Source organism: Tachysurus fulvidraco, chromosome 13 (genome assembly GCF_022655615.1).
Source record: "Tachysurus fulvidraco isolate hzauxx_2018 chromosome 13, HZAU_PFXX_2.0, whole genome shotgun sequence".
In the NCBI taxonomy this organism is placed as follows: Eukaryota; Metazoa; Chordata; class Actinopteri; order Siluriformes; family Bagridae; genus Tachysurus; species Tachysurus fulvidraco.
In genome coordinates, this window is record NC_062530.1 from 22,272,999 (window position 1) to 22,299,513 (window position 26,515).

At 36.8% G+C, this 26,515-nt stretch overlaps 2 protein-coding genes across 2 annotated transcripts; one reads left to right on the top strand and one right to left on the bottom strand.

Moving 5' to 3' along the window:
- Positions 1-5,590: 5,590 nt before the first annotated feature.
- Positions 5,591-9,606, bottom strand: rnf7 (ring finger protein 7). The gene is made up of 3 exons (XM_027162041.2): positions 9,382-9,606; positions 6,523-6,570; positions 5,591-5,999 (listed from the first exon to the last, which is right to left on the bottom strand). The coding sequence occupies exons 1-3, from the start codon at positions 9,557-9,559 to the stop codon at positions 5,881-5,883; spliced, it is 345 nt and encodes a 114-aa protein (XP_027017842.1). The 5' UTR covers positions 9,560-9,606; the 3' UTR covers positions 5,591-5,880.
- A 2,789-nt stretch (positions 9,607-12,395) lies between these two features.
- trpc6b (transient receptor potential cation channel, subfamily C, member 6b) lies at positions 12,396-26,125 on the top strand. Its single transcript, XM_027161899.2, has 12 exons — positions 12,396-12,763; positions 15,547-16,312; positions 18,387-18,569; positions 18,727-18,891; positions 19,299-19,515; positions 20,553-20,780; positions 22,063-22,327; positions 23,684-23,879; positions 24,643-24,846; positions 25,035-25,091; positions 25,544-25,619; positions 25,768-26,125. The coding sequence occupies exons 1-12, from the start codon at positions 12,627-12,629 to the stop codon at positions 25,899-25,901; spliced, it is 2,628 nt and encodes an 875-aa protein (XP_027017700.2). The 5' UTR covers positions 12,396-12,626; the 3' UTR covers positions 25,902-26,125.
- Positions 26,126-26,515: the final 390 nt, after the last annotated feature.

Genomic DNA, 26,515 nt, shown 5'->3' on the forward strand with positions numbered 1-26,515 from the left:
AGAATCAACTAAATAGAAATAGAATCGGTTAATGTTCTGTTAAAACTGGCAGTAATCAGTGACAGTGCTGGGATTTGTACATGTATTTTTATTTTTCAAGTGTTTCTGAACAGTATTATTAATTCATTCATTTTCTACCGCTTATCCGAACTTCTCAGGTCACGGGGAGCCTGTGCCTATCTCAGGCGTCATCGGGCATTGAGGCAGGATACACCCTGGACGGAGTGCCAACCCATCGCAGGGCACACACACACTCTCATTCACTCACACACTCACACACTACGGACAATTTTCCAGAGATGCCAATCAACCTACCATACATGTCTTTGGACCGGGGGAGGAAACCGGAGTACCCGGAGGAAACCCCCAGGGCACGGGGAGAACATGCAAACTCCACACACACAAGGTGGAGGCAGGAATCGACCCCCCATCCCTGGAGGTGTGAGGCAAACGTGCTAACCACTAAGCCACCGTGCCCCCTTTGAACAGTATTAGAGTTTGTAAAAAAAAAAAGCTAAATCCAATTGGGTTATAAGACTCAATACCGATACAAATATTTTAGCACTAAACATGAAGGGATACAGATAATGGAATGGCATTAAACCCCTAGTACAAACATAGCAAAACTATATGTTATTACTTTAATGGCAAATTAAGGAAATGGGACCCTTAACAAAATTAGTTGTAGCCTTCCATGAACCATCTAAACAGCTTTAATACCACAACCGTGGCTTTAATTCTAGAAATCTTTAAAAAATCACCATCATTTTTCTAAAAGATATAGCACAGTCACAGGAGTGTTGAGATCTGGTGACTGTAAAAACCATAGCATATGATTTACATTGTTTTCATTCTCATCAAAAGATTCAGCAAACTCTGGAAGAGTCGGCTCCCAGCAGGACAGAAATGTTTCATCATAGGATAAAGGATACAGGACTTTCTTTCCTGTAAGACAATTGACTCAAAATTATGGCAGCAAAATAAATAGTCTTCGGTTTTTATATTTATACTCATGTGTGTGTTTCCTGGGAAACAGAATTTTGTACAGCTGTTAATTGAGTTAAGACAACAGTTTTTAAGGCAACGCAACTGCTTGGAACAAACTTGCCATGCACAGTTTGAACTTTTTGTTGCTCCCAAAGCACACGGTCCAACGTGCACAGCTTGATAATAGGAAAATGAGGTGTTTCAAACCCAGCAATCTTCAAACGAAAACATGCGCACATGACTCAGAGGTCAGAGGTACATTAGAACACAAATGTAAAGAGGCTCAGATCAAGAAAGGTGCTTGAGCATGCACAGTCTGGCTTATAAAGAACGTTAGGTGATAACATCCTGAAATGCAGCTCTTTGAAGGTGAGACACATCGTGTCGCAAACACGACACCAAAATTACTCTCACTGTCACTTTGATCACACATAGCAACTGCTCCTGCTCCTACGACTGTGTGCCTGGAATTTTAGAGATGTGAGAGAGTGTTGCTGACTATGTGGATGTGTGTGTGTGTGTGTGTGTGTTTACCAAAGACTGCACAAGGAGCTGCAGACATTTTTCACTGCTTTGGATGAAGGCCTAAGTTGTCCATGTCATCTCTTTTCTTGTACACACACACACACAGACACACAGACACATACACACATGTCTGGGAGAGAAAAAAAAATGTCTTGAGACATCTTAGTGGGAGTTTAACTGTCATCATGTGAGCCACAGATGTCTCCCTGTGTATTCTCATCACTGTTTGGAGGCTCTCAGATTGAGTATTAGGTTTCCATTAGTGTGGCTAATCTAAAGTCTGAGTCTGGTGTGAACACCACTACACTTCTTATCCTTCCCATCCACATCCAACAGTCTATGCTACTTTTACATCCTATCATTATAAAACAGTGACAACAATGAGGCTTATTGGAGCTTGTACAGTATGTACAGTATATCAGCAGCTAGTAATTTTAGATTAGAATGTTCTCTTGAAGGTTCATTTGGTTTCCCGCATATCTGTCAGGTTATATTAGTGACATCAGAACATTGTAACACAGCATTTCTGCAATATAATATACACATGTCCTAGTTTTTGTCTAACTGTTGTGTAAGTTGTGTAAGCAAAAAGCCCGACCTAATTTTGTAACCCGCCAAATATTTTACTGAAGGTGCTGATACCGTTTTCTGTTAGCCGGGTATCTGCTTATTATTGCTTAGATGTGTTAGCGGTGTGTGAAAGCATAAGCCAGGCATCTGGTGGTGGAAGGTTTCATGTTAGTCCTGTGTTAGCAGCCATATGTCAGCTTGTTAAATGAGATTACAGGACATTGGCCGTGTGGCTGAGCGGAAATATGAGCCTGAATCAGTGGTGAGCTACTGACTGATGTCTGGATAATATAAAACTACCATCTAAACACTTGCACATGATAAAACAGTATTCTAAGTAGCTTAAATAAAGTGTTGCATTATTTACATTTGGAAATTACATTAATAGATACAAGTTATAAACTCCTGTCAGATCCAGATGGAAAAAATTGTAGGAGTGAAATTGACAGGATTATTTGTAAGACATTAATGATGCTGTAAAATCTTGTTAACAAGCAGTGAGAGAAGCATGTATCTGTTCACACATAACATTTTAAGCCACTGCCAGAAAAGCACACAGCTGACATATCTTAGTGAATGGATTTTCATTCAATATATTCCATTACAGCAAAAGGTATGCCAGGAAAAAAAAATTAATAAATAAATCATGAAAGGATTCTAGGTTTTAGATACATAGGTTTTCAGTGCAAATTACCCTAATATGCCTTGTAATGAACTTGAGTTGATTACCTAATCACTGAACTCCAACCCTCTAGGTTTGAAATTGTTGACCTCTGGTTTAAGAACCTCACCCTCTCTCACGTAACACAAATAGACAAGCCTTATTTTCCTAATGAGTCCAGCAGAGGCTATATCCGTCCGTGCCCTCTTGCACTAAGGATAGAATAACAGAGTGTGTGGTGAAAAGGTGCAGCCAAATGGAGCTCAAGCACGGAAAGTTCGGCGAGAGCGCACAGCATGCCTTGACCCAAGCTTTCCACTGGACTCAAGGGGGGCCTGTTATGGCGTGGCTGAGGTGTTGTCCAAGACCCTGCAGGAGAAAGATGAATATCTTGTCCAAAACCACATGCTTCTTTCTCATCTTCATACCTCCCTGCTTCTTCTTCCACACAAAGCTTTACTTTAGCATGTTTATTTAAAAAGAGATTTATTAACAACTAATGCTTTGACAAATCTAAAAATTCTACAACCTAAAAATTAGCGGTTAATCTAAAATTCTATGCATTTATGTAAGAATTAAGCCTGTTCAATGTTCCTGTAATAAACATAAACAGATGTCATAATGTGGTTAAATTGTTTTTAACCTCAAGGTTGCACATTTTGAATCCAAAGCTTGATGAAATCACATTCGTCCCTCGTTGAAGAATATGATAAGTCATTTTTACACCATCTGTCTTTTAATAGAAATTGTTATTCTAATCCTATCAATAAAATGAACAGCCACTTGAGTAATGATAAAACAAGGTGGTCCTAAACAAGGGCAAATCCCCCCCCCCCCCCCCCAAATGTGCGATTTCAGTTTCTCCAACGACACTCTTGCTATAGCTAAACTACCACAATAATGTACAAGATGAGATTTTTCAGTTTACATAAAGTCAACAAATGGAAAATCTTATAATGTTTATGTTATTGATGAAATAATTCAAAAATGAATGAATGAATGAATGAATGGTTGTCAGGGACGTGGTTGCATAGTGGTTAAGGCATTAGACTACTGATAGGAAGGTCATGAGGGTGTTACTCTGGATAAGGGTGTCTGCTAAATCCCAGAAAACAAATGAATAAATGAATTTGTCTAGCTGCATCATTTGGCCAAACCAAAGCAAACCAAAGAGTGCCATCTCCTGGTTAATCACTGATAACACATCAAAACACTATTCATAAATCAATTTGGAAAGCAGTCACACTGGGGAAACTGGGACATGCAAAACTTTATGTACAAACCGAAAATGTTGTAGAGAACGTTCCCCTAACATTCTGTCAACCTTTATATGATTAAAGACCCACAGGGACTATGCACCATCCTTGGATAAAGAGCTATGACTGCAAACAAACTACTAAATATAAACACATTTAAATATATCTAATATTATTCTTGTATTATATTAATCTTTATATTAAATGTTTGTTTTCATTTGCAATATACGTGTATATACTTTTTAAATGAAAGTTTTGTGAGATAATTGTACAGCTGTGGTCTACACCACTGGATGGACAAATAGCTACACTAGCTAAGTCATCTCCTGGGAAATCTTTCCACTACATTGTGGAGTGTGGTTGTGGGGATTTGTGTTCATTCAGGCACAAGAGCATTAGTGGAGTCCTGGAGTTCATTCAGTGTTCCAGTTCATCCCAAATGTATATGAAGAAGCAGTTGTTATTTAGTTATTAAAATGACAGGCTGCAAGTTTCCCCACTGAATGAAACTAAAAGAATTACAGACCCTGAAACCTATTGTGAAAACAACCGACAGTAGAACATTGTTGTTGTTTTTCCTGTGTGTTTCATTGTTTCTTGATTACTACTGTATTGATTGTTGAACCATTAGTCAGGTATATTGGAATTGCTACCAAGGCATGTTAATGTTTATGTTAAGTGTTCTGCTCAACTGGCAATGGCTTACTGCAATGCTTTATTTACTGCAAGCATCACAGTAGCTAACATTACCTCCTTCCTGAAATATTTCAGTTGTGTAATTTATGTTGAAGATACTTCAAATGAGGTGTAGGAACACAATAATTAGCATTATTCCTGTATATTACAGGCTCAGTTGTTAGAAATAGCAACAGTTCTTTTATTTTCTGGAAATAGTAATACTTTATTACAAGATGCAACATTGAAATAAGTAAAAAATATTTACCAGAAAAGCTATTTAGAATAAAACAGTGTAGACTAATGTTCTTATTTATCTACCTAACTAATGGGGTAGCTCCAACACAGAGAAATACTCAAGCTTCTGTTTAATTATTATTAAAACGGAATTTTGGTGTTGGTTATAATGCCCAATTTTCACTTTCAGAAAAAAAGACAGCGAGGCCTTTAATTCCTGTGCTGGGGTCTGCTGAACGTATAGGACCTGAAAAGGTCATAACACAATCCAGAGGTGACTTGTGACTATATTTCACCCCAACTGCCAGTGATTGTGGGATTCACCTCAGGACCTTGTTTAATATATACACACGACCATAACCAAAAGACATACAATTAGTATTAATAAAAACTACCTTTCCGCTTAAGATATGAGACCATGTTACCTTGAAGATGTTACCTATCAGATGATTGAGTTGAGGAAAAATGATTTAGATCAAATTATTCCTTTAATAACTGCAACTAACAAATACATTCTTTGAGACAGGACATTAATCTCCCCACACTGCATGGTCTGTTTGGTTCACTTCCAGCAGTTGTATCTATTCATGAGTCACAGAAATTAAACAGCACTATAGTCAAAGGGTACCCAAGTGTGATTGCAGTGTTCTCACCTTTCAAGCAAAGACTTGTATCAGGATTTAATATTTCACTTTTTATTACAACATAATTTAAGCTCACATTCACTCAACCTTTCAGACGCTGCAGTGACAATGTAGTGCTTCAGTCTTATGTATTTTACTGTAGGACTGACAGGCAGAGTACAAGCAGCAGGCATCAGCTGTTGTTCTGGTGAAGTCTAAACACTCCATTTTACAGTCTCAAACATACACACAGGAGTTGTTTTGCACAGCTGAAGATTAAGTCCTGTGTATCCTAGAGCCAGACAGGGTCAGAGAGGATGAACATGGTGGCTATGACACGACATCTTCACTTGCCAATCCTCTGCACAACCCAGTCTTGTTGGCATAGTGGACATCGGTTGTTCTGCTTCACCCACAGAGACATGCAGCAGTTATGGAAGGAGTGGTTGCACTCTCCCCATACAACTGAGAAAGGTAGGGAGAGATTAATCAACACATCACATACATGCCGTGCTTAGCCAGAAATGGAACCAAGAACACTTATTCCTATTGTCTGTACAGAAACAAAAATAAGCTTGGTTGTGATGTGTAAAAGCTCACAAACTGTTTTTAAGGTCCCTCATAAGAAGTGGATGAGAAACAAACAGACCTTCGTTCTGTTAACAGGATCAACCAGTAGGACCCAGTCTCAAAGATACATTAAAAGCTAGCTTGAATTAATAAGGATATTATTTCTGTCCATTACTCATTTATGCTTTTTAACTGCCACTACCATATGTAGACCTCCTACAAGATTTAGAGGATAGAGATGGAGGACACAATGACATGACACATTCAGTATATCACACAGATATACTGTATGTGTCAGCCTATGCCATGTAATGCACTACAACAGGTAATGTTACATCGAGCCACAATAATTTTATAAATTGAATTCAGGATATAATAAAATAAAATCAATGCAGAATATGGGAACTGATTTCCTTACCAACACAGTCCTCCTGTTTGTTTTCCGCCTGACATCTTAAACAGGCATCTACAAGACAAACAAACAAACAAGTTTACTCGGTGGTCACTATTAGGTACTATTTAGCCTAATTTAAGGTAGACAAATGCAGACGATAACTCACTTATCATGACAACCTATGGGTAGCCATAAATATTTGGATTGTGGATCATTCTGATTGCTGACAAGTCAAGTCTGTTGTGCTGATTTTGGCATTAGATGTGAGGGCATCGATGGTCATTTTAAACAGCCTAAAAGTTACTTTGAGGAAAGTCCAACAACCAAAAGCAGGTGCAAACATAGCACCACACACACCCATTCACACACCAATAGATGACAGTGTTGTGCTGAAAATGATCCAACCCATTCGAACACATCAGCTTTTCCACTTGCAAATTGGTCCTTTATAAATATGGAAAATATTCTAAAAGGATGCTTAAAAGAAATCGTTTCTTTTTCCAGCATTAGCTAGAATTTCCAAATGACTTTAATAACTTTTTTTTTTAAACACGGGACAAATACAAATGTATGAGCCAGAAGCTCGAAAACCTGCTGTTTTCTCCACCAACATGCAGCAGACCACCATCTGTACTTCATCCTTCTAACCAACAGATGCTGTTAGCATACACTGTGCTGAAAATTAATGAACCTTCAAAACAGCTGCCAAAAATTATTACTGATACCGTCAAAGCACACCTATGTGATCAATGTACCTAATTAACTTATAATTAAGTTTATTAATGCCTTTGAGGTAATCATGCCTGAGCAAATCACTGTACTTTGGCAATGTAAAGACTATTAAATTTTGTGGCGATATCGTTATATACATGGCTGCTGATGCTAGAAGGAAACAAATACAAGCTCAAGAATAAAGTTGCAAATTTTATGACTTTGATGCAAGATTTCTTGGACTCCTTTATTGTAAAATTATTTAAAGAAAAAAAGGAAAAATGAATGGGACTAAATGATATAGCTAAAAACTGTATAAAGAATAATGGAGGAAGAAAAGCTGAAATGCAAAGAGGAGGAAAATATAAGGTGTTATATGAATGAAATATTCCGTTATATGTGGTGTTGGGCATGTCCCAGTAATTGCATACTCTTTTGTTACACTTTTTACACCTGGTCACTTCATGTGTTTTCTCTGATCCGATAGCTACCTGATTTGTTAAAACTGCGCCATTTACAGTAGGACACAAATGCGTCAATCCGATCTTTTTACTCTCTCCCAAAATGCAAATATATTTTACCTCATTTCCAGGGTAATTGAAATGGAACACACTTTGGTGTATGCGGTTTTCAGAATGCAATCAAAAAGACGACAAAAAAAAATAAATGTTTACTGTTTGCTGCATTTTGGCTGTTGGCAGCAGTGCATTTTCAGACCCAACGAGACACCTGTGTGAAAGATCACTTGCGAGTGACATACTTCCGTTTGGGAGGAGTACAGCGCTGATGTACAGTACAGTATGTGGCTTGAACAACCACAATCATTTACACCCGTCCAGTTTCATCTAAAATGCGTCCCAGACCACCTCCTGAAGTGATCTGAATGACTGGATTTATATCAGTCTCGAAAACGTTTCGGAGGGCATTTAGACCTGGTCTTTTTACAATCTGATAGCTATCGGATCACAGAAACGCATGAAGTGACCAGGTGTAAAAAGCCCCTTACTCACAAAAAGAGTACAAACTTTTTGTGCATTGTATGACTAGACAAACTGGGTTGTGGGCTGTGACTTTTTTTTTTTTTTACAACCCCCAAATTATTCTGTAAATAATTTAAAAATAATAAAAGGTTGATGCCATAAAAGTACTGTCCTGCTATAACTGAAGCTATTATCATTCTATGCATGATTACACAACATATTAAAGCTTGCAAAAAAATTACACTGAATCAAGTAAAACGATTCGGAACATCTTATGTGAAATGTGAAAGCGTACGGTACATCTTGCGTGAGAACGATTCGGTACATCTTGCGTGAGAACGATTCGGTACATCTTGCGTGAGAACGATTCGGTACATCTTGCGTGAGAACGATTCGGTACATCTTGCGTGAGAACGATTCGGTACATCTTGCGTGAGAACGATTCGGTACATCTTATGTGAAAATGAAGATTTCATTCAGTTGTTTTGGCAATGTACCAACACAGAGAAATTTTGGTCTAATATGTTGATGTTTATCCAGTCCTATTTTATAAGTGACTTTTCTTTCTGCTTTAAAGATGTTTTGTTTGGATTGTTCGATTATTCTAAAGAGAATATAGGGAAATATTACATCATTAATTTGTATTTCCTTCTGGCTACATTTCAGATACATCTTTTCTCTATTTCAGAGATGATCTTGACAGGTATATTGAAACTATCCAATGCTCTATTAATCCCAAAGCTATGAAAACTGTTTCTCTTTATTCATCCTTTTCTTCCTCTTAAAGTTTACATAACCTATATTGCATTGTTGTTGTATTATTACCCTGGTAATTTATTTATGTTTACGTATTTTTCTTCTTTGTATTTCATATGTGTATTGATATAACGCTTTGATGTTTTGTACTGTTTAATAATATTTAATCAAAAAACATAAATAAATAAGAAAATAAAAAATCTTATGTGAAAATGATTCCGTACATCGTATATCTGTGTTGCACATTAAAGTCCAAACACAAACACCTGTCAGTTTTCTTTGTGTCTTTTACTTCTGCATTCATTAGAAGACGTAAGGACGTTAACAGTAATAATCAGTAAGCAAAGCAGCTACCTAACTGAGCTAGTCGGCTAACTAGCTGTCTGTAGCGATAAACGGTTAAATAGCGTTAGCACCTAGTGTTAGCAACACTTACCCATTACCTGCACCCTACAAATGGCGCAAGTATCACACTCGACATCCCAGCTCCACATTGCCACCGCATTCCACTTCTTAAGAGAAAACATTTTATCTCCCCCCGACTTGGATGAAGACGATAAACCGCTATGTGTGTGCACTAAACCCGGCTCATCGCCGTCATCCATCTCCGCCATGGCCCCAGAGCAACATTTACAAAATGGCCGCCGTGTTATTAAGTTTTACAAGAATTTCAACGAATCCTGCCTTATGCGCTACGATTGGCTACATACTCCATAATGTCCAATCAACAGGCTGTATGCAAATATAACCCTGGAAAAGGGGCGGGACATTCTGACAAGCCGTTCGATTAAATAATAAATTGTGGCAGGAGCAACAGTGAAGCCCAAAGTGTCTATGAGGACTTCTAGCGATTGGCTGAAGTTCAGCTGTAACCACGCCCATTCCCATGTTAGTCAATGAGAAAGTTAGAAAAAATTTTTTTTTCATTTTTAATTTTTTTTTTATTTAAATGTTTTGTTTTCTATTTAAATTTTTAGTTTTCTATTGTTTTCACATGACCCGTTTTATGATAAATCTATTTGATAGACGTTTTATTTAGGTGATCAAATTAAAGGGTGTGATAAAGGTGATTGAAGTTTGACATGATGTGTGATTTTATAACTGAGATTCAGTGTCTTCGGTATGGTTTCCACAACCATATGTAAAAAGTAAACAAGTGGATCTACAGTACAGGCATATCCATTTACAGTATATAGCTGTGCACTGTGAAGCCTTGTCCCATTCCTCTTCTTTGTTACTTAATAAGGATTTACAGAAAAACAAGAAGGGGGTTGCAGCATTGATTCATTTGATTTAGATAATGGGTCCCCAGTGGGGAACTAGATGGTTATTACAGGACCTTGGTGTCAGCTGCATGTGATCCAGCCTCCCAAAAACATAACCAGTGATTAACTTTTTATCCACAGCTCTTCAAGTATAAAGACATTATCAGTCCGGAACGACTCCTTGAGTATACACAGGAAAATGTTTGTTGCTAGCAAGGCAAACCCGAGAGATGAACAATCTGCATGATTATGAAGAAACCCAAGGGAACAAACCTCAAAAATTCAATTTTCAGTTAATACTTCTCCCTTTACAAGACTGTTTTAAAAAAAAGATCATTTAACCTATTTCTCAATATTTTTTCCTGAATATAATTATTTAGAGTATTTATAGCGAAGATATGTTTAGAAATAGGATTAATAATCATATGTTTGCTTTAAAGCATTCAAATAGACAAATCAATTTGCAAATATTAAAGATATTTTTGCTTACTTAGATATATTTCTTTTGCAGTTCACTGTTGTTTAAGTGATGAGTTTGTAATCAACAAAGTAATCAAAGAAAGTAAAAACACTACAGTGGTCCTACATAATGAATTAGGTCCTTGTGGTTTTGTGTCCACTGTGATCCTGGCCATGTTACTGGTTATTAAATTAATCTTTCAGGACTTAATCATACATTTTTCAATGATGTTTAGGAATAGTATTGTTACCTGATGATCACTCCAGCTCCTATGCGTGGATATCAACCCCAGGGCATCATCTGCAATGTGTCTGATTATAAATGATTATGATAGTTATGAAGTTAGATATGACTGATAAAATATGTCGTTTGGAGGGCACCAGCTGTTCTTCTGATTTGTGGTCTTAATTGTAATTTCCCTGATAGCCTGGGTGAAAGAGGTCTGCAATTATTTTGCTTATTTATCGAGTCCTGAAGTCATACAGATGGCGGAGGTTGGGAAGGTTACAGACTATAATTCTCTCTGCAGTCTCCATCAGACTGTGACGAAAGAAGTGAGAAGGAACTCAATAATGTATAAGTGTAGCGCTGGACCAACATTGACTGAGGTGAACTGTACATTTAATCACCTCCAATGAGGCAAATCTGATGGGTCTAAGCAGTTTGAGTAAGGGAATTGAGGGCAGATTGCTAGGGGAGGTCCAGGGTGATTACGGGACACGCAAACAGTGTTGACAGGTGAGCTCTGTATAATTATTTGGGGGGTGGGGGTGGGGGTTAATGTGAGGGTTTCTTCTAAAAATCACATTCAGATGAACACATTCAGATTTAAGTTCCAAATGCTTTAAAATTTTGTTCACCAACTTGTTTCCATATACCTAAAACACTAAGTGTATGCACAAGGTTTGAATGCACTGTGGATGCCCAGACGTTTACACTTTATGTAACATAAATTAATTTCATCTGCCAAGGAGCCAATTGGAAAGGTTAAAATGTTGTAATAATGTAAAATCCTGTATTAAACATAAAAAAAAAACCCAATAAATTATACAAACTGCATTATACATTATACATTATTATAAATTGGTGCCCAAGATATTTTCTTTTAAATTTGTCAAGCATGTTGGATACTATTGTATTTTTTTTGTAGTTCTGTTTAAGCACTCCACTGACAAACCACTCCATATTGCTAAATCAAATTGCAGCACACCAAGAGATCTTTCTATACGAGGTCCAACCAAAAGTAGATTACAATACTGACAGTTGAACAAATTGTTCATGTTTGATGGTTCATATATACTGTAGAACCTGTGAAGAAAAATACCACTATAGCTAAAGGAAAATAATCCATAATCATGAAGATAGAACCACTTGAAAGCTACAGTATGGGGTGTTGCATGTTCTCCCTGTATTAGTATGGATTTCTTACAGGTTGTGTCCAATGACTATGACTGTGCTATATATGCTAGGTGTGAATGAGTGTGCAAATGTGAGTGTGCACGGTAGCCTGTGATGCACCTGGGTCCCAACTTTTGTTCCCAGAATGGGTACTGAATTCACCATAACCCTGACAGGGACATGAATGATTAACTGATTTGTCTGCAAACGCATTTTTGAATTTACAATGAACACAAAGAACACAATATTATATGTAAAAAAAAAAAAAAAAAGACGTTAAGGAAAGAGTTTAAGATGCATTTTTTTGCGTTTCATTCATCTACAAGAAGCACGCGCTCCTGAGCATCCCTCAGCGTGTGTGATGTTAATGCGTGGAGAGTCCGGGCATCCGGCCAGCTTCAAGGATGCGGGTGTTAAATGTCTCTCTTCCATCCATTGGCAGGGCAAATGGTCGTGTTTGCATCGGTTTTAATATGAAAGGCACGAAGTAAGACAGCATTAAATGAAGCTCATGGACTGTTCTACCGCGGATTGTCTGCTCTGCAAGGTCTTTAAGTCATGAGGAGACCGATGTGCTTTGAGGGCTTACCTCCAGAACAAAGTTCAGCCCGGAAACCCAGTGTAGACCACGGAACAACGAAAGAACCATGTGAGGACAGACACGCAATTTTTCGACAACGATCTACTTACCTAAGGTGAGTTCCATCCGCTCTCAGTCAATCCGTTTTGTCTTATATATATACTATATATATATATACAGCAAAATGTGTTCATCTTCAAAACCCTGCTAGTGCCAGGAAGCAACACAACGCCAATGCATGCACAACATTCAATAATACATGAACAGGATATTACTGTAAATAAGCGGCGCCACATGAACTTTATATATATTTTTTATTTTATTTAATAGTTTGGCACATCTCATTCCATCGCACTATTACGAGTATCGATTTCAACAAGGAAGTTATATTGAATATATACCAGGACCGGGCAATTTCACGGAATGTCACTTAATCTGCAAAGCACAAAGTGGAACACATGTAGCCATTACGCGCAATGCGCACGAATTACGCGCCATGGACAGACAACACAAAAATGCCGTAAATTTTACACTATTACTGTAAGTCGAATTACTGACGTAAGATTTCACAAGATTGAACTGTAAAGGCAGTGCATTGATTTACAGTGAAATTCCGAAATAGTACAATTCATAATGCATCTTAACGCATTATTCTCTTTATGTCGACGTCAGTAAAGTATTGGATGGTTTTACTAAAAGAAAACACAGAAATTCATCTGGGTGATTTAGTGGTGGAAGTTAATCAGTGCAACATGTTTGAGCTAGTTGTGGTACCAGCACCAAGCTGGTATGGTTCATTTGCGTCCTTGAGCAAGACCTGTAACCTTTGTTCATTTGCATCGTTTCCACTATATATATGGTAAATGCTCTTGAAGAATAAAAGATTCTTTGGATATATAAGGGATTTGTACTTTAGTTTCTATTTGCAGATAATAGGATTATAAGAATGTGCATTTTAGCCCATTTGTATACATTTAAGGACAACATACAAAAAAACTGATCTAAAAGAGAAACAGGATTAATTCATACAAAAGGTTTAACTGGTTATTTGAATAGTTAATAGTTCCTAGATTACAGGAAATGTTCTCTGATAAGGAACCAATGTTGTAGAGTTCCAAATCAAACCTGTATGTTTTCCCAAGAAATCTAGATTAATTTTTAAAATCTTAAATATGGATAGGGCTGTTTCACATGATAAAATTACAACTAGTGCTGGCATATAAATGTATCTACACAATGGTGATATATAACGTCGATTTTTTTAGGGCTTCAATTATAAGCATTTTTTTTTTAATCAAATACTTGTCACTGAAGTGGTACTCTAATTTGCATACTCAGTGATAAAAACGTAATTGTAGCGAAACCTCATTAAGGTACAGAATTGCCTTGGTGAACAAAACTTCACCCATACTGAATGCTTTTTCTGACAGTGTACAAGCTATAAAGCTGATGATCATTGATTATAGAAATGAAAATCAATTTAGGGCTTTGGACCTAGGGCTAACTGCTTTGCTGGGTGCAAGGGAATCAATAATATGGAATGTGTTATGTCTGCCAGGCAAGTGTGTGTGTGTGTGTGTGTGTGTGTGTGTGTGTGTGTGTGTGTGTGTGTGTGTGTGTGTGTGTGTGTGTGTGCGCGCGCGCGCGTATGTGAGAGAGAGGGTTTATTACACATTGAAAAATTAGCTGATTTCACATCTCATTTCCTTCAATTTATTTATACATAAGTATAACATGGGCAAGTTATAAACTAGATTTCATCAACATCCTCACCATTTCATAGATTGCTTTATTGGGAGAACTAGCTAGTGAACCCTCAGATTTCACATGACAGCATGGTTAGCAAATCGAAACACTGGACCATCCTTTAAGGTTATGTAGCTTCATTTCTATGGCAAAGCAAACAAACAAACAAACAAACAAACAAACAAAAACTTTGTATATCAATTAGATACTAAGACACCTGATAAACCCTTATACATCTTTGATTTTGTGCTTAAACGTTTTTGTGTCATTCAATAACAAGAACTTGTTTCACATTTGAGAATCACATTTCAGTACAAACACACCATTATTCACAGTTTCACAATCTCTATCCAAATGGAATGTACCACCGTCTCACTATTTCAAACCACATATTCATAAATCATCTAATTTACATGGCAGTCTAATATTTCTGTGTACTTTTCCAAAACTATTAAACAAAAAAAGGTTATCATGCTTTAAAATCAAAATGCTTTGACATTTCCGTACTCAAGAAGAGAAGCGATATTTACAACATGATTACTAATTAAAGGTGGGTGTGCCAAGATCTCATATGTACAGTTCATATCGAATGTCTATTGAATTAAACACCCACAGAGAATACTGCTGGGACAGAGCTACAGAAAACGACAAGCTTTTATGCCATCAGTTGGACCCAACTTTTTTGTTATTAATTGGACTCAGGGCAGTTTATGAGCTGTGACTCAGACAGCAGAAGCCTTTTCATTCTGCACCATTAGTCTCTGAAATCTGTGGACACTGAGTCAGAGTCCCTCGCCATGCTGTCTCTCCTGTGGCATTCTTGTGTACATGCCTCTGCCAAGAGGAGAAAAGTTCTAAAAAAGAGTGCACTTTAGTATTCATTTCATTATCATATTTTTTTGTTTTACAGAAACACAGTAATCAAACCAGATTGAACCAAAAAGTGAATGCTTCCCTAGCTGATCATTTTGATTAAAGAGGTGAAAGACAGTCTTAGTGCAAATTTGTTAAAAGTAACTAAATTGAAGCATATTAGAAGCACTTGGCATTTGGAGAAATCATTGCAGTCATTAATTGGCTCAGTGACAGTCATATTTGCCTTGATTAAAACAAAGCACCTTGGTTTCGTTTAATTGTTTTTCCCACTTATAGGAGAACCAATGCTGACAGAAAAATTACCCAGAGCCAGATGTTGGCTAAGAGTCGTCGCTTGGCCATGCGCCGTCCGGCATATATGTTTGGAGCTCACTGCAACAGCCTATCGCTTGCTGAAGAGTTATTTCTTGAGGCAGCTGAGTACGGAAACATTCCTGTTGTCCGTAAGATGCTGGAGGAACTTCCTGAACTTAATATCAACTGTGTGGACTATATGGGGCAGAATGCTCTACAGTTGGCGGTGGCCAATGAGCACTTGGAGGTGACAGAGCTACTGTTGAAGAAGGACAACCTTGCCAGGATAGGTGATGCTCTGCTTCTGTCTATCAGCAAAGGTTACATCCGAATTGTGGAAGCCATATTGGCCCACCAGGCCTTTGCAGACACATCAAAGCTAACCAACAGCACCCTACAAGCTGAAACAAATGATGATTTCTTCGCCTATGATGATGACGGAATGCGTTTTTCACAAGACATTACACCCATCATCCTGGCCTCTCACTGCCATGAATATGAAATTGTACACATCCTGTTACTGAAGGGAGCTCGCATTGAGCGGCCTCATGACTACTTCTGCAAATGTAACACCTGTGTCTACCACCAGAGGCATGATTCTTTCAGTCACTCTCGTTCCCGTATCAATGCCTACAAGGGTCTGGCCAGCCCAGCCTACCTCTCACTCTCCAGTGAAGACCCTGTGCTGACTGCGCTGGAGCTTAGCAACGAGCTGGCTGTACTGGCCAATGTAGAGAAAGAGTTCAAGGTAAGGGCCTTCTCTGCTTGTAGCAGATCTAGGGCAGTGGTGTAGTCTAGTTTTTGTAGTGAGTATACTGTGATTTTTTTTTTTCCCCCTCCGTACCCATCCTAGAGCGACACCCCATAGGCACCACCACACTCACTAATGCATAAAATATGCATCTTCATATAATTTAGGGCATTATTAAAGACTGCTTATGTGTTATCAACATTCCAAATTATTATAAGCAACAAAAGACAGTCAGCTGATAAAACCTGTGCTCCAGGTCCCATATTCATATAACATTTAAGGCTTAATGTAATCAGACAGTTGGCAGCACCCATTGACTTTCACAGTAGGAAAAAATATAGACTATGAAAGTCAATGGGTGCTGCCAACTGTCTGATTACCAACATTTTTCAAAATATCATATTTTGTGTTAAACAGAAGAAAGAAACTCATACAGTTTTGGAACAAATTGAGGGTGAGGAAATAACACAATTTTCATTTTTATGTGAACTGTACCTTTAAGAGCTACATTTAGCCTTAAATGTTATATGAATATGGGACCTGGAGCACAGGTTTTATCAGCTGTCAATTTTCAATGTACATTTAAGAGTGAACAATAAACATTTGTTCAGTTCTATAACCAACACTCTTTCATTACAGAATATTATGAACTGAATGAACTGGTAATTTCAAATTTGCTCCAAAAAACACCGCCCAGCAACTAATTTTCCTCCTTGGTAGGTGACGTCAGATCAGGTCACAGGCCACAGAAGCCCCAATAATCCAAAAACATTAGTGATTCGCAATCGCAACCACAGTCTGTGTTCGCAATACAGACAGGGTGAAATTATGAATGAAAGTTCTGTCACAAAACGATATTGTTACATATCCTCACGCTTTTTAAGTGGGTATACGGAAATCCTTGGCCTTTCTTAGTGGGTATACGGCGTATACCTGCATATCATGTAGACTACACCAGTGATCTAGGGTACTGTAGGGATTCAGCAAATCAAGTCAGTACCCAGGCCTCAGTGATTACTGATGGGAACCAGTCTAATAATATAATAGGGCTGAACTTCTAGAAACCTAGAAGGCATTATGTCTGTTCGAGATTCTTGTTAGCACTATATCTTAAGAATGGGTTAAAAGTTTAAGGACATTTTTACTTTCACTGCATGCTTAAATGTCAGAATTTTGTTGTTCAATAGCTTCCTTTTTGTTTAAAGTATATTTTTTCACTTATTTTTAACTATTATTATTAAGAGATATAATGTAATTCATTTCCAATTACATTATCCATTCCTGGTGCAGAGTGTAATGTTGCTGCTTTGCAGTTCTAGGTTTCCTTCTCCTCCAGTTTCCTTCAGCCTGCCAAAACAGTAGGTGAATGAAAGACAGGTGTATTGGCTATACTAAATTGTCCATAGACTTGTACCAGTGTGTGAATTCAATTCAGGGTGTATTTGTATTCCTGCTTCATGCCCAGAGTTCTGAGATAGACTCTAAATCCACCAAGACCCTGCTTGTGATAAAATTATAAATGAAGTTAAACAAATAGTAATTTTTTCTCAATAGAATCTCTACTGTATATGACTCCTTATGTGAGCTATTAAGTGTATGGGGTTATGGAGTAGGAACTGTACACAATAAATGCTCTAGTAATGGTGAAATCCTGTGAAGGGCAGAGCGGTGTGAGATATTTTGATGTTGTACAGTCTTTAATGTTAAACACATATAAGCAAAGCAGAATTAAAGATATTAAATGCAATTTCTCTTTTTCTCTCTTTTCAGAGAGAAATCACCACTCTGATTTCTTTAAGGTTTCTAATATATGGCATCATGTCATGTGGTTAATCATATGTATTACAGCTCAAAGCCCATGCTGTGAACCATCATGAGTAAAATATGATGCCATTTCTAAATGCGCTCTAGTTCTTCACAAGGCGCATTTTATTTAGGCACTATGTTTGAAAAGACAAAATGGAACTGTTATGTTAATAAGCTGCTCATAGAGCATTTGTTCAAAGTATGTTTTAGGCATGTGAAGATATAATGATGTTACAGTTATCAATGTACTGATTTTCGTTTCTAGAATGATTATAAAAAGTTGTCTATGCAATGCAAAGACTTTGTGGTCGGACTTTTGGACTTGTGCCGGAACACAGAAGAGGTGGGAGCCATCTTGAATGGAGACACAGAGTTAAACAGCAACGACAAAACAGGCAGACCGAGCCTTATTCGTCTAAAACTGGCCATCAAATATGAGCTCAAAAAGGTGAAATCTCTGAAACATGTTTTTATTTTTGCACAGCCTTTTAAAAAAGGTCTTAATTGGATTTAATTTAATAAGATCTATCAGTTCTGCAGCTGACATGGATAAAATAAACTCTTTGCCTCTTACATTGTTTAATGCTTCAATTCCTCCTACACAGTTTGTAGCTCATCCAAACTGTCAGCAGCAGCTCCTCTCCATTTGGTATGAAAATCTGTCTGGGCTCCGGCAGCAGACTACCGCTGTGAAGTTGCTGGTGGTGTTTGGGGTGGCTGTTGGACTGCCAATCCTGGCTCTGCTGTACTGGATAGCACCCTCAAGCAAGGTCGGCCTACAGTAGACAAGACCTTTGCTAGGCTTTAGATTTTGACAGAGGAACAGCTATAAATGCCACATTAAGATGTAAAAGAACGTTCCGGCATCTATTCAACCAATGTTCTGTCTCAAAGATCTGTAGATTATTACAGACTGTAATATCAACACATTTCTACAATTCCCCTTCTAAGTCCAATATTTATTTATTATGAATAGATAAAAACTTACTTATTTTTCTGAATAGAAATTTTGTTTAAAAAAAAAGGTTTTGAGTAAGGTCTGTAATATAATAATTATTTCACAAATAAGCTTTATCGATCAAGCAGCTGAAATACAACATTTGAATATTTTAATGAATATTATGCAAGACTGATTTTAAACAAATTATTTTTTTCTATATATTTATTTGCTTTGCAGTTAGGGAAGATCATTCGTGGTCCTTTCCTGAAATTTGTAGCCCATGCAGCTTCATTCACCATCTTCCTTGGTCTCCTGATTATGAACGCAGCAGATCGGTTTGATGGAACGACTCTTCTTCCAAACATGACCATACATGACCATCCTACACAGCTGTTCCGCATGAAAACTACCCCTTTCACCTGGATGGAGATGCTGATCATTTCCTGGGTCATAGGTTGGATTTGTTCTTTTAATTTTCCCAGGGTGCAGGAGTAGTCATGAGTGTTGCAATCCACAGTGTTACAGTAGATCTGATGAAACACAACAAACATCAATTATTTCTGTAACTGGAAATAATTTTTTTTTAAATAAGATAGTAATATTAAAATAGATTGGATCCTGAGATCAAATGATTGACTATGCACAGTGTCACATGTCGGTTTCCTCTTTTTTCTCTGTTTTTACCACTCAAAAAAGCATCTACATTGCTCCTTGGTATGAATGTGTAAGTGCATAGTGCCCTGATATGGACCATCTTATCCAGTGTGTATTCCTGCTTCACACCCAGTGCTCACTGAACCCACCACTACCGGGACCAGAATAAAGCATTTTACAGAAGATTTAATTAATAATAAACCTTTTAAAATGTCGTAAAAATATTTAAGAACGTTTCTTTGCAAAGCAATGTTAGCAATACTAGATTCATTTTAATAGATTTTTATTTCACAGAAATCCAATATACAGTACTGTCATTGCTTTTGTTAAAACACATTTTTCCTTGAACTTGAACTCAAATGAATCTCCAACACTTGAAATTCACTTAACCACACATTCTGTTCACAAAGACTACCTACCTCACCAGCCTACCTTCATCTACTCCTCTATAACATTTCTGTCCAGAGTCACAGGTCACTTTCCACACACTGTTGCACTTACATAACTCAAGAACATTTTCTATTTGATGTTGGTTATTTCAACAACCCACATTAGTAGCCTGGCTTACAGGCCATACGATTTTTTTTCTATTAGAGGTCTGTGAATTACAGTAGTGCTACTCATTCTTCTAAAAAGCACGAGAAGATTTAGAGTCTAGTACGCAGTATTGCTTTGTGATGATTAATTCTGAGCTTTCTGTTCAATTTCTTCATAATCGCATAAGATGAATAGACTTTTTGTGTCAGAGCTCTTTTAATTTACTATCTCTGCTTTTTTTCTAGCTTCATTGATCACATATCGTTTGAATTAAATATGTCTTGTTCATCCATTTTAAAGGAATGATTTGGGCTGAATGCAAGGAGATCTGGTCTCAAGGCCCTCGGGAATATCTGTTGGAACCCTGGAATCTGTTGGACTTTGGGATGCTGGCCATCTTTGTATCGTCATTCATAGCAAGATTCATGGCTTTCTGGCATGCGTACTCTGCACAGAGTTATGTCGATGAGCACTACACAAACCTCTCTAACGTAACATTGCCTTACGAGATTGAGTATTATCGCTTAGGTAAGTTTGTCTAGAAAATAGTGATTGGGTCAGAGGAGGAAGTGAGGAACTGAAGAACTAAATAGTATATTTTTCTGTATGTTGTATATTTTTTCTATAGAGTATTTGCTTATGTTAAAGGTTTAAGAAATAAATTTCACGTATAATATGTACATTTCATTAAACAAAATACTTAGATGTACTAAAGTTCAGAGGGGTATCTTAATTTGGACATCCTGTATTTTCGCAGTGATTTCAGTGATTTACAAAGCATCCTGTTTGTTCAGGCCTCCTAGTGGTATAGGTGTTGGCATCTACAGTTTGACTGTCAAAATCTGGGCTTTTCCTGTCTCGTTATTTTGGAGCACTTTATAACTGGACAGATGTGTCTCCTCAGGACTTGTTTACAGCCTGCTGGAGCTCTAGATGTAACATAGCCAAGTATTTCAAATCAAATAATCATCTCAAATCAAACAATTTTCCATAAAAAAATGATGTTCCAACAAGCAATTGTGAAACACAGCTAGCAAGTAGAGACAAGTTATATTGAATTTTGTTTTGATACATTTTAAACCCTGATCTGTTTTAAAGGAGGCATAGTGGCTTTGTGGTTAGCACATTGGCTTTCACCCCCAGGATTGGGGGGCTGGTATATTGTGTGCTAAGCTTGCATGTTCTTTGTGCTTCAGAGGGTTCCTCTGGGTACTTAGGTTTCTTCCCACAGTCCAAAGACTTGTGTGGTAGGCTAACTGGCATTTCCAAATTGTCTTTATTTTATAAATGGGTGCATAAGTGTGCGCAATTGTGTTGGGGTGTCTCCAGGGTGTCATTAGCACTCCAGGCTCCCTGTATAGGATAAGTGATACAGAATATGCATGGGATGGATCTATTTTGAAACATGTCTGTCCTTCAATTTAATGAGTAGTCATTGGTGTGCAGTTCCTACATTTTGCCTACAGTAAGACTTAAATTGAATTAGTAAAATAAATTAAAAAATATCCCAATTTTGCTCTCTGAACATGCTTGTTAAAGGAGTCTTAAGGACAAGCCCCCTCCTAGTAGCTTTTCTTCTGTGCTGTTTTTGTGCCAACTTGTTACTAGTTTATAATGTTGATTGATTTTTTTAATCACTGTGACAAAGATACAATATATTTTTGCATTGTATCGTTGTCACAGTGATTAAAAAAATCAATATTTTATATTAGAAACATGCCTTCTTTTGAAAACATGTAGCTTCTTATTTGCCACTTGTGACACTTTAGCGGAGACATTTGACTGACCAAGACTTGTTTTTTCTTTGTAGCACGCATCTATTGGGTGCCCTCTGACCCCCAGCTGATCTCAGAGGGTCTATATGCCATTGCTGTAGTATTGAGCTTCTCGCGGATCGCCTACATCCTTCCAGCCAATGAGAGCTTTGGCCCGCTGCAGATCTCTCTAGGCAGGACTGTCAAAGACATCTTTAAGTTCATGGTGATCTTTATTATGGTGTTTGTGGCCTTTATGTTCGGCATGTTTAATCTCTACTCCTACTACCTTGGAGCGAAACAAAACAACGCCTTCACAACGTGAGTAGTTTGGGATCTGTTGTGATTTTGATTGGAAACTGCTGTGAACATTTTTGCACATTAAGGATTCGACAACACCACTCTAAATTAACAATTAGAGCAGGAGGTTGTGTTACTAAAATTCAAAATCAAGGGGGTTTATCAACTAAACATTCAAAGACTGACTTTGACTCTTTGACTCTTCATTCATTCATTTTCTACCGCTTATCCGAACTTCTCGGGTCACGGGGAGCCTGTGCCTATCCCAGGCGTTCTTTGACTCTTTGACTTTACAATTATTTGATTACAAAAAGACCATTAGAATCAACCCAGTGCATCATCATATTTTATAATTTTACTGTGATTCAATTAAATTTGATTCATATATTTTTATACTATTCAGATTTTTTTTGACAAATCTGTCTGAAGTAAATGTGCATGGAAACATGAAACAAAGGTAAAAAATAAGATACTAACATTTATATTTGCCAAAGTATAAGTGCCACTGTGGTTAAGGTTCTACAGTATAGTTCTGTACAGTATTTCTACAGTATCGAACAATATATTTAGGAATAAATGTTGATGTAGAATACAATGAGCGAGGCTCTATACTATAGTTATAACATAATCCCAATAATGGGTACTCGCTGGGATTTCATTTCATTGACTTATGAAGTTTTTCTTTGCCAATGTTGCCTTTGGATCATTAGGGATAAATATACAGTAAACTAACATTTTAAACTATACATTTTATTCATTCAATAATTTTCTATTCCTGTAAAGCTGCTTTGTGACAATGTCCACAGCTATACAAATAAAATTTGAATTGAATTGATCTGAAAACTACTTTGCTAAATGTTTTTTAGACATCCCTCTGAAATGTCTCGTTTTAGATTGTCACATGGATTAAACGCTGTTGGCACCAACATTTAAAGACATTCTGCATGTGGGTGTTTGGCAAATTGATTGAATTACAACGAGTGGAATGAAGAGTGTTTATGCAAACTGGCCATGAGAATTTAGTCATACCCTGGACAATCATAAACAATGTACAGTATATGAAAGTATACCAGGTTCTTGGATAAGACTATATCTAATTTATGGGACATTGTTATTCATTTAGAATATTCCAAAAATCCCGCAGATTCTTAATTGCAGTTGTAGGAGATGCAAATATTTATTATGGCTTAACTACTGTAATTGCAGATTGAAAAAATATTCATTTATAGGTTTACAGTTTCTTCTGTTTCCTCATAACTAACTGTCTTGTGTTGTCACTGTGGTTAGAGAGAGAGATAGACTAAAATCAGTTTGTGTTGAATTTTGCCCACACTTAAACAACACTTTTTTTCTCTCTCTTTTTTTATTTTTTCCCAGTGTTGAAGAGAGCTTTAAAACGTTGTTCTGGGCTATTTTTGGACTTTCAGAGGTCAAATCAGTTGTCATTAATAATGGACATAAATTCATAGAAAATATTGGTTATGTCCTTTATGGAGTTTACAATGTTATCATGGTTATCGTCCTCCTCAACATGCTCATCGCTATGATCAACAGCTCCTTTCAGGAAATTGAGGTAATCTAGACAAACAACACACACACACACACACACACACACACACACACACACACACACACACACACACACACACACACACACACACACACACACACATACACACACACATGCTTTACATATCCTGCTTATTGTAAGCTTTACATTTCCTGGTTATTGTAAGTTTTACAGAATATATCCTGGTTATTGTCCCATTTTTATGAGAAGTTCCTAGTTTTGTCCAATTATTAAATACCTCAAACTTGTGAATACATCTGATTAGCCTTAAGTTGTTGCTCCGTGTAAAGATTTGGTAATAAGTTTGTAAAATAACTTCTTGATCCTCTTGAGTTATGGCTTATTTACCTACATAATAAGAATCTATACATCTATACTATATATATATATATATATATATATATATATATATATATATATATATATATATATATATATAGAGAGAGAGAGAGAGAGAGAGAGAGAGAGAGAGAGAGATTAGATATATAAGATTACATTTTGAAATTAATTGTTACCATTTTTAAATATTACAAGATTAATTTATTCAATATTCTGATAAATTGGTCCAATGTCAAATGTCAAATGTCAATGTTTTGTCCACATCTAAATAATTTCCAAAAGCAGCATGTCAGCAACAGTTATTTTCTAGCAATAAAGTCTTCTGTATTAATAATGCTCCTGCAATCATTTTCACTCACACCATGTTTAACATCAAGGTCATTTTTGTAGGCCAGATTTCCTTTATGAGACTCATTTCCTCTGACAGGATGATGCAGATGTGGAGTGGAAGTTTGCTCGAGCTAAGCTGTGGTTCTCCTACTTTGAGGAAGGTGGAACTTTGCCAGTACCTTTTAATTTAATTCCCAGCCCCAAGTCTGTGCTCAGCCTGAGTCAGAAAATCAAGAAGCTTTTGTTAACACCTCTGCACCGACACAAGGACAGTCTGAAGGAGGACACAGAGCTCAATGAAGTAAGATGAAATGAAAGAGAATTTGTTTTGTAAAATGTACTTAACTGAAATCACGAAATTTCATTGACCACAGCAACAGTCATACATAATCCAGGCAGAAAGAAATACTGATGCCATTGTACAATAACAAAGTAAGAAAGTCATGAATTTGTGTTGAAATAAACAAAAGATATCTGTTGTTATTTCAGCTGGGTGAACAAAAAGAAACAAATTATGCAGGATCACCTCATTCGAGTCGTTATCGGGTAAAATGCTGACACCTTTACAACATGCTTAATCCCACCTTTTCCCAGATATGTGTATATGAGAACTTTATCCAGTGCTATACATTTTACAGTATAAATGACTTAAGAAAAAAAAAGAAAAGAAATGCTGATCGAAGTTAGGCCGAATTATTAAAAAATATGTCTAACTGTTGGAAACAATTAATGCAGGCTGATTTGATTTAGAAAAAAAACCCAAAAAAAACAGAACCCTGAAGTTTAGAATTTTACAAATTTTATGAAGATACATTTTTAGATTCTTATTAAGTTCATTCATTCACATTCATTACCAAATGTATCCTTGCCACGGTCATGGAAAGCTAGGAAAAGTATGTGGGATTAAATGCCTTAAATAATCCTTGTTTGATAAACATGTTTGTTTGACATTTGTCACTGTCTTTCTTTGACATTGAGTGCACAATTTTCCCTGACAGAGGATCATGAAGCGATTAATCAAAAGATATATCATAAAAGCACAGATGGACAAAGAGAGTGATGAGGTAAATGAAGGTACAGTATGCCATTGTTATTTCTGAATACACAAATACACAAATTTGATGTAGCTTCCTACTTTATCTGAACGAAAAAAAAAAGCCTTTCTACAGAGCTTTAAGAAATATGATGCCTGCATACTAACTGTGTCTCTCTCACTCTACAGGGGAGCTGAAGGAGATAAAGCAGGACATCTCAAGTTTGCGCTACGAGCTATTGGAGAAGTCTAATGAGACAGAAGAATTGGCAGAGATGATCAGGACACTAGCAGAAACACTCGGCAGGCAGCATAATCATTAGTCTGTCACACACAGAGCTCCTATGTATGTAATGTTGCATATGGCCAGATGGTTTAAGGGACTGCTTCAACAGCTGCCTTAGAAGACCAGTTGTCTGTAGTGGAAGTTATAAGTGGAAATTCTAAGTGAATGGTACATGCTGATAAAACAGACTAATTAAAGCTGTGTATGGTGCAGAGAATCATTGCAGCAAATTCAACTTCTAAAATAAAATACTTTTTTTAATTAACAAAATTGCATTCCTGTTGATTATTTGCCATGCAATTCTAAAGATATGATGGTATTTAGCTAAATCAAAGACCTGTTGAGGCATGAAAATGGACACAGATCATACAAAAATTAAAAAGAAATTATTGATCTGTGGTTCGATGGTTATAGATTCATTTATTATTATTATTATTATTATTATTATTATTATTATTATTATTATTATTATTATTATTATTATTATTATTATTATTATTATTATTTGCCAGATGTATTATATTGTTAATCATAATGTGGGATAAGGAATGTGGAGTAAAATTTCATATCGATATTAAAATTAAGATATTTAATATCGATATGAAGAAATATCAATGATTTTTCAAACCTTCCGGAGAAAATGAAGTAAAT